We start from the raw sequence: 9,649 nt of genomic DNA, 5'->3' as shown, positions 1-9,649 counted from the left end.
CGGATTCACCTGCAAAATGCAACGTTTTATCCTTCGATCAGGGGTTTATAAAAGATGTCGATTTAACAAATTGTAAACGATTGTTAGACCTTAGAGCATTCTCACATATCGAAATTCTCGATTTGAGCTTTTACAGCAACGTGAATCATGTAAAGTTCGAAGTGGTTTATTTACAATCTATTTATCATGTAATCAAATCAACGCTGCTGCAACATTAGGTTTGCAGGCTTGGCAGCCCAGGCATTGCAGCCTAGCTGGATCAGCCACTTTTTCCTTACAAGTCGGAGCAAGATTTGAAAAATCAAGCTCCCGGTGAGGTTTGAACTTACGACCCTGGGCAAACCAGGCCCAACGCTCTACCAACTGAGCTACAGGAGCTCAGTGGTTTCACGGGGTATATAGGTCCGACGCCACAAAAGGTTTTAGGAAAGTAAACTTCTATCTAAACCAGGGGTTCTTAACCTGGGTTCCATGAACCTCCAAGGGGTCCGAGAAGATGCATTAAGGGGTCCATGAAACGAAATACAATTATTTCGAAAATCCACGTATTTTCCTCTGTCCATAAGGTTTCACTGTCCACGAATTTTAATTTTTCGACATTTGCAATGTGTTTCTTGCAAAGGGGTCCATGGCTTTTCAAAGAGTGTTTTAGGGGTTTGTGATCCAAAAAAGGTTAAGAAACACTGATCTAAACCAACGCATTTTTTGGCCAATCTGTACCTGCAGCATTGTGACGTCAGATCCATTGATGACGCGAAGTCGGAACCATATGAATAGCTACCCGACGAAAACCGTGGCTTTCAGCATTTGCCAATCAGCGCGTCACACGTTTGCCTTGCACCGAACGAAAAGGAATTAATTCAAGTGAACTGTGAACACCCTTTAAGTTTGCTTTACAAAAATGACACAAATATGTTGTTTGAAATCAGTTGGCTTATAGTACAGTGCTTTTATAGTTGTTTTCTTCATTGGTCCGCTTACTGGTGATTACTAACGATCATTTTTGTGGCCAAACTAACCATTAATTAATCACACAAAAAAGAGTTTAAAAATTGGAAAGGTATCAATGGCAATTAGTTGCATACAGTTGTGCAGACAGTTTCGACTAATTAGGCCTCATCAGTGCAGCTTGTGACTGACGACGACAGCCTTGTCTTGTCAGACAGAGACTACTTCCTATTGTGGTGACTGTGCAGTCGACGTCAACCAGGGAGGGGTCTAACATAAAAGATTTGTAAATTTAGATCCCAGTTTTTAGTTTGATTGATATTTAAATAACTTTGCATTATAAGTACCCCATGTTGTTTTCTGCTTCGTAAGACCATGTTTTTATTCATTTCCCGCTTATACACTTTATTACATTGAAATATTTTCCGCCACAAAAATGCCAGGTTGACTTCGCCATTCTTATCAAGAAGAAGAAGAAGAAGAATGACCGTTAATCGAGGGGGTATGTTCAAAAATTTATCACTACTACACACCGAAGTTGTCATCAAGCACAAGAAAAAAAACAATCAATCCAGAAGACATATGTGCAAAATTGTACAAATTATAAATATACAACAAAGCTGTCAAGAAAAACAAAACAAGACCAAACAGTCCAAAGGGCGTATGTGTGTAAATTTGTACAAACTAGAATTGTGCCACGCAGAAATCAATCACTTGTTGCCCTTTTCCGAATCAAACAATTTTCCTCTGAGGAATTTCCTGGATGTAGAAAATCTTTTAGCGACAACTTTAGAGTAGAGAATCGGGTTTAAAGCACTGTTGATTGGCAACAGGATGCATGCGCTGGCCACGTAAGCATTAGTAGGCATATTGACTCCCGCCACACTCAAATAAACCATTATGCAAACCGGAATCCAACAGCAGAAGTTAGTTGCGATCAGCCGAAAGATTCTCTTCTGTAACTTGGTGCTGGAGTTCCTGTTTTTTTTCATCCGGTTGCTGACGTGGTAAATATAGCAATAAGCTGCGAAGATGTACAAGAACATTAGAAAGTTGATGGTGATGATGACAGTTGAATATTCCCAGCCATGTTCTTGCATTGTGGCAAATAAGCGAGGCATGCAGACACTTGTTTCCCCATAATAGCCGAACTCGCCACGTATGTGGTCGGGAAAATCTTTCGATATTACCTCTTTTGCATTTGACCACGTGTATAGGCGAGTGTTGGAAGTATCCTCGGCAAGTCGGATCATTTCGTTTACTTTCACACTTGGAACGCCAAAGAAATAATTAGGAAACCAAATGGTGGTTTGAAAGTATTCTAGTTTGGATTTCAGCATTGGTAGTATTGCAATCAACACGGCAGTTCCCCATGCGAAAGCAGTTACTGGTATTGCAACGGCCTTGAATTTGATACTCTTAGATAATAACGGATTTTTGATGGTCACAAGCCTAAAGGTTGTCATTGCAGTCATGATAAAGGCTGATGCCTCGCAAGATATAATGGCAAGGGCGCCTAAACTTGAACAAGCATAACTGGTCCTCCACATCTTGTCATGGATGCAGTACGAGCCTTTGAAAGAAACTCCCACAGACACGATACTTATGAGGTAAACGCCCATAAGAAAATCGGCTGTGGAGAGATTAAGAATAAACATGTTGGTGCATTTGGATAGGGTTGCCATCCTGTTAGTCTTGATTAGAGTGTGTACAGAAGAAACAAATACTGCAGTATTGCCAATAATCGCAAGAATTCCCATAATCCAGAAAAATGCTCTAAAAATTGGCAACGCGATCATTTCGTATCGATTAGAAAAAATTGTAACGCATTCGTCGCTGCCATCTTGGCAGTTAGTGACGCCATTTTCCACAAGCTTTATTTGGATGGAATACACGTTGCCGGAGAAGCATTTAAATCGTGTACTGTAGCAGAGCTGGTCTGCCTCGTCACTTCGATCTTTGCAGTCAAAAATCCCATCGCAAACCAAACTAGAGGAGATGTTTTGCTTTCGGTTCGCACATTCTGTCCATCGTCCCTTGCAGAGGGCAGTGTCTTCATCTGAGCCGTCGTCGCAATCCATAATACCATTGCAAACTTGCCACAGTGGGATATTGACGTCGATTGTCTTTCGAATGCAGTAAAATCGTGATGTTTTGCAGTACTGTTCCCCTTGCAGTGCACACTCCGGACTAATAAGCACCCCATATATCTTTTCAACAATGCCATTGCAAAAATGTACTTTGCTAGTCATCTTTAACCGTTGCCAGAGAGTTTTAATTTGTTGAGCACACGGGGTTTGACAAAAAGCTGGTGGATTGGAACATCCAGCGCATTCGTCCTCCAACAATTTACATTCCGGGTTTCCATCACACTTTCGCACCATTTCGAAGCCGTTCCAAGTGTGACACTGTATGAATTTTTGCGTGGTTTGACTGCAACTGCAGTACTTCGTGTTTAAACCTAGGCAGTTTACATTTGGGTTGCACAAAGCATCGGTCATGTTGACGCAGCTTGCATTACAACGCATCTGTCCATTTGGACATGTGCCCTTCAACTCGTTGCAAATCGACACATTTTTGCAGAAACATTCGTCTGATAAATCTTGACAGTCGGCAATGCCGTCGCAAACCTGACTCGGGGCGATTATGTGACGCCGATCGAGGCACTGAAAGCATCGGAATTCACCCCCAACAAAGCACAAGTCTGATCGGTCGGCACAATTTGGCGTCGAATCGTAGAGGTTGGCTTGCGGTAAAGTACAAACTGCTTTTCTGGTAGGCCCTGAGCAACGAAATCCAAATCTTGCGCATTGTTCGTCGCTGTCATCGTTGCAGGATGATCCGACGGCGCTCTTGTCGTCACAGAAGTATTTGTTATCTATAAAAGTACCGTCTTTGCATTGGAATAGTCCACTGCAGTGTTTGGTCATCCCGGTGATACACCTGTTACCACTGACGCATACATCCTTATCTGGTGAGCATCTGTAGTCGTATAAGGGATAAATTCGTGTGCAATTTCCCGAGACATAGTTCGGTGATTGAGATATGTCACAATCCTGTATAATTACTTGACTTCCGCACCAAGCTGATGTCGTGTTACAAACGTTATTGGTTTCAGTAAGTTGAGTGCAGTTAAGCTCATCTGTCCAGTCGCCACAATCATTTACACCGTTACAAATTTTTGTTTGATTCAGACATCCTGTTAACGGGCACTTGTAGTTGTAGCAACCGCACTCAAATTGGTTACATGTGCAGTTCATCTCATCTTCCATACCAGGACAATCTGGTGTTCCGTCGCATCTTCGTGCAATGTTGATGCATCCATTGCTTACCCCGCAGCCACTGGGTTGTTTGTAACAATTACAAGTGAACTGGTTTGGTTTGCAGGAGCAGTTTCTTTCATCACTCCAGTCACCGCAGTTAGATTTTCCGTTGCATCGAAATGAACCGGGTATGCAGCCTGTTGTTATCGTCGACGGGCAGTTTAACGTAGAATAACATCCACACTCGAAGTTTGGTTTAGTGCAAGTGCAGTTTCTTTCATCTGACCAGTCGTTGCAGTCGTTAGATCCATCGCAGATTTTGAAATCGGGCACACACCCGGTGCATCCTTTTTGACCCCAACAGGCACATTTAAATTCTTTCGTAGGACATTGGGCTGCCGGTTCATCGCTCCAATCGCCGCAGTCGTTGTAGCCGTCGTTTACCCAGCTATCTGGAACACACGGTCCTGCACAAACGTCATTCACCGTGCCGTAACACGCACATTTCAACTCGTTGGCAGAACATGGATCCGGACAGTTTTTCTCATCACTCCAATCACTGCAGGCTTGCAACTTGTCGCACCTAATAATATTACCATGGATCATTATATGTTTGTGTCAGTTAGGGCCATTTATTTCCTAAATTTTATGTTTTTCAAAGCGCGACCTGTTTCGCTCTAGATTGTTTGTAAACGCGCGAATTGTTGGCAGCAGCGACAGTTTGGCAAGACTAAATTAATATAGAACTTGTTATTTATGGTTACGTGGGATAGTCACAAGTATAGTTGGCCTGTAATGTGATGAACGGTTGAGATAAAGTGTTGTTTGTGCTGTAAAATACCTTTGAGACTTGTTGTAATATTTTGGGGATCCCCAAGCACATCCGACTGTGCTGTTCGCACAATCACAATACATAGCACCTGGCTGTTTAGCAGGAAGCTCATCACTCCAGTCACCACACTGGTTGAAGCCATCGGATTTCCAGGCCATTGGAACACATCCTGATCCCCAAGTGCAGTTGCCGTCATTTCGACATGTGCAGGAGAACATAGTGTCAGGACACTTGCATTGGATGCTGTCAAATGGTCCTTGGCACAACCCTAAGAAAATATAAAAAAAAAACATTCTTTTTTCAGTAACAGAATTTTTTTCAATGAATGTAATTATTTTTCTAGAAGAATTTCTCTTGTCTTTATCCCGAAAATTCTCCCGTTTGATGTGAACATTATTAGCCCTTTGTTGCATCTAAATCTTTTATCTGAATTGTCCTTTCAAAAAGGCGCACGAACAGTGTCACTATTAGTTAGTCGTTTAAGTTGTGGCCGTTCGTCGAGATCAGAAAATTGGTACCGAATAAAAAAAAAAATGATTACAAAAAATGACATGCGGATTCTTGCCACAAGGGATCCGCCGCAATGTCAAAATACACTACGTCAATTATAAATTACAATAGGCCCAATAGGCATGAATGTTTAATTAATCAATAAAAACCAGTTGAATTACAACGTAATATATGATAGGCCAACAAACACGCATTATAGCCGATTTTTTATCTTAGACGTAAAGAGGTTCACGGCTACTCTTACGTTATTAAAGGGGTCGGTCAGAACCGAAAGGTTGACAACCTCTGTTTTAAATAGACTCATTTGCAAAGTGTGGGGAAAAGTTGCTGAGAATATTCAAATATCAACAGTGTTAAAATATTTCGTGCTTACTTGCAGTAATGTTGGCTGTTCCGTGGACTCCCATAATAATGTAACAGTGCAAGAGATAGAACATGCATAACATTGCGGACCTTGGCATTGTTAATTTTCACGCTAAAACATAAGATCGACGTCGTTATGAGCACTTAAAACGGAAAGTAAGCTCATATTAACTTACTGTATGCTGTTACCTATGTATTGTTGTGGTAGCAATTTGTAAATTTACGTATACCTGGAGCCGTTTAATCCAGACAATTATGACGTATCGTTTTTTCAGAACTGATAGAGCACAATAAAACTCTTAGACTTAGTAACTTTGAGAGCAGAACAACACAAGCAGGCAGATAACTATCTTCCAGCCTACATAAACAGTCGATTATTTGTCATATTGCAAAATTTCTTCGGGACGAAACTACATAAAGTTAATCATTTGCCAAACTCCCAAACTATTGTCACTGTTATAGCTTGACATCGGCCTAACCTGAATCGTACTTGTTGTACTACAGACACAATTGCCTTGAAGTAAACGGGAGGGGTTACTTGTTTACTACTTACTACATCGTCGACGGCAAATCAGCAGTGTGAATAATTACAGCACTTCCTTAGGTACTGGTTACTGGTGATAACTTTATTGATTACATGACAAGGTCGATTTCCGTATCCACGGGAAGTATCGACGATCAAGGCCTGAAAAATTAAACCAAATGTAAATCTGAAATTATCGTCACTTTTGCCAGGGATTGCAAACATGTTATCATGTAAAGCCTGGTTTGGAAACGTTGCCCAATCTATTTTTTTGTTGTTACTTCTGTCCAGTATAAGGCTGTACTGCTGTGACTTGTACTGCTATCGCCAAAGGCACTGACGATGTGGATTCTAAACACGCGGTTTACGTATGATATTTAATCACGACAACCACAGTCGAGATAAGGCACATTTAACTGAGCGCTTGAGACAACAAGGAAGTTTGTAAGAACGCGTATTGAGACCTTGAGTCGAGAATATTTCCCAGCCATCCTCTGGCGCGCAGTTGATCACAGAAGATAAACGTAAACAATAGGCTACATAGGCCCATTCGGCAATTTTATAGGTTAACCGATCCTATTGCACTATAGTTTGACACGTTTTTAAACACATTCGCACTAATGGGGCAAACTTATTTACACGTAAAATCTGACAAAGATATGGGATTTATCGACGACGGCCAACATTAAAAATATCCCCAATGTTAATCAGTCTTTTTAAACATGTTAAGGCAGAGAGCATGACTGTACTCGACCGGTTGGTATTTCTGTGAAATAGACGATTAATCACTGACACTTTTGATGTCAAGTTCTTTTGAACAAACTGCGGAAGTAGTGTACGGGGATGAGGCAACACGCCTTGTCTACTTCGTGCGTGACTACTGGTTAAATTGCTCGTTTACCTATGATGCGGTGCACGTATTACGTCAAATGGATTGCACCAATTTAGCCAAATTTTTAACAAATTATAGTGATCAAATCTTAACGTAAACATTGCCTGTTTTACTCAATAAAACCCAACTTTAAAAGTTTTTTCAGTCAATGGGCGATATCACGCATGAGTGGTAGTAAATTGAAACGACTTTAAGTTGCAATCAAGGTGTACTAGAACAACATCCAAACAATCAACCCTTTTAACGTGAGCCACAATATAATACACGAGCTCGATTTGCCTACTTGCAGGTTAAAATAAATGTACACAAACCCATCACTATGAGACCTTACAGGTCGAAACAGTGCGTGTACACACCCTGTCTGCAGCTTTACCATCACTATCAGATTCCCATCTTTCTTCGTAACCGATAAAGCAGTTTTCGTTGCGGTCGCTTTGTGTCATTACGGTAAGCTCAACGGGTTCATCACAGAAATATGACCGCGCCTACATGTACTAATGGCAACAGTGACATTAATTTTGTATCTATGACATAAGATTTTACGTACATAAATTTACGTTTAGTCCAATTAAAACAAAAACATGAGGTTAATAAACAAAAAGCGTTCTTGTGTGCAGAAATCAAAAAATTTCCCACAAACAAACATTAAACTTCAGTTGATTTGGAGCCTGAACCGTCTAACTTTCCCGCCACGGGTGCATGACTCAGCATAAATTGCTGGTCTTTTCATATCCGGTCAACAAGCCTATAATTGAGTCTTTATGTTGACCGCTTGGGCTGAAGAGAGAGAGGGAGATTTCGAATGATATTAACGTCCCTTTTTTATATTTTCTTAGTACGCATCATCTGATTTACGTGAACCGGCTCATTGAAATTTGACTTTTTTTGAGAGTATTCGAATGTTTTTGATGCTTGGATGTTTTGACATGAACGCTACATTCAAAATTACAACTTTACCTTGTGCAACCGACCACCCTGGGTGACTATCTACGTTATACGGTTGTACGAACACGTGAATTTAACACTTGATTAAACGCAGAATTTGGTAGCGCAAGTTTCGCCATTTCTTTTGCTGTTCTAGTATGATTTTATGCGATTTTACTACGTAAATTACTTCCGTTTAAAACATGATATAAAATATATAATTTTGAAGAAAGGAAAGGCAGAGAACTAAACATTCACTTGTATTTTTGTGTTAGACATACCTCCAACGGCGCAATGAATACTTACGTATAGTCCACAGCAGCTGCAATCAGATTTTTTTTCTTCGAGTACTTCTATTCATCGTAAGCCTGAGAAAGTTAATGTTTTACAAATGAGAAAACCGTTACATGTGTACCAGAATTGCGTGTATTTAATTGTCATACGGACCAATATACACAACTTTATGACCACCGAACATGGCACATATTGCAGTTTAATTTTGGTCAACACCAATCGTATAGGCCTGGTGCATCTGACATACGTCTTTGCAACCTCGAAATATTCCCGACTCATAAATGTAATGCATGAGCGATTTCAAAACTGTGCATGCTATTTGATAACGTCTCCTGGTTCGTCGGTCAATAGACACAGCAATACAGTTTTGTCTGATGTTGTTTAATTTTAATGCAAGTGGAATTACTGCAAACTATTCTTTAAGTGTATACGACGTAAAAGTTGTTTTGTTTGTTATATTTTGCTCCCTTTTTTGGCACAGATCAACGAATCTTCTAGTCGCGCCCACCGTCAATGTTGATTTCCCAACAAAGTTTTGGCAACACGGTTTGGTTGTAAGATTACACTTATCTCAAAACAAGGCGTTCATGCGGAAAATACCGACAAAGGAAATTTCTCCATCAGGGCACTATAGTCGCGTAGGTTACTTCTTCACGCATTTGAGCCCTAACCCTAAATGACGTGCAAACAATTTGCTCACACGCTCATATTACACTAGCTTAATCTTTGTTAAACCACTCACTAAACTTACCTTCGTCGAAGAAAACGTGTCGCAAAGTGAACAAAAAAGATTTACGAAGAATACGTTTCAGTTTATATGTATAAACTGTTTACAGGTGGCACAATTTGCGGTTATGTACGGCTTCGTGCTCTTTGCCAAAAACCATCGAAAATAAGTAGTTTTTCAACAAGCAAAGGCTTTGACGTCGACTTAAAGGTGAAACTGTGCAACCTACATCCACTGCCTCTGCAGCAAGTTTTAAACATTTGAAAATTATAGCTACGAAAACGGCTGTGTAAAAAGGTCATATTTTTAAGTCACTGGATAAACTTCGGACTTTTCCATGTAAACCATTTGCAAAATATGTTGCTTGAACATG

At 40.4% G+C, this 9,649-nt stretch overlaps 1 protein-coding gene across 1 annotated transcript; it reads right to left on the bottom strand.

Annotated features, from left to right (window-relative positions):
* Positions 1-1,658: 1,658 nt before the first annotated feature.
* Positions 1,659-6,541, bottom strand: LOC145897959 (uncharacterized). Its single transcript, XM_082986412.1, has 4 exons — positions 6,470-6,541; positions 5,927-6,028; positions 5,053-5,311; positions 1,659-4,794 (listed from the first exon to the last, which is right to left on the bottom strand). Exons 2-4 carry the CDS (start codon positions 6,012-6,014, stop codon positions 1,659-1,661), a joined length of 3,483 nt encoding a protein of 1,160 aa, XP_082842538.1. The 5' UTR covers positions 6,015-6,028; positions 6,470-6,541.
* Positions 6,542-9,649: the final 3,108 nt, after the last annotated feature.

This window comes from Ascidia mentula, chromosome 4 (assembly GCF_947561715.1).
Source record: "Ascidia mentula chromosome 4, kaAscMent1.1, whole genome shotgun sequence".
Taxonomy (NCBI): Eukaryota; Metazoa; Chordata; class Ascidiacea; order Phlebobranchia; family Ascidiidae; genus Ascidia; species Ascidia mentula.
Note: the sequence above shows the minus strand (reverse complement) of the source record. Positions and strands in the feature narration are given on the sequence as shown.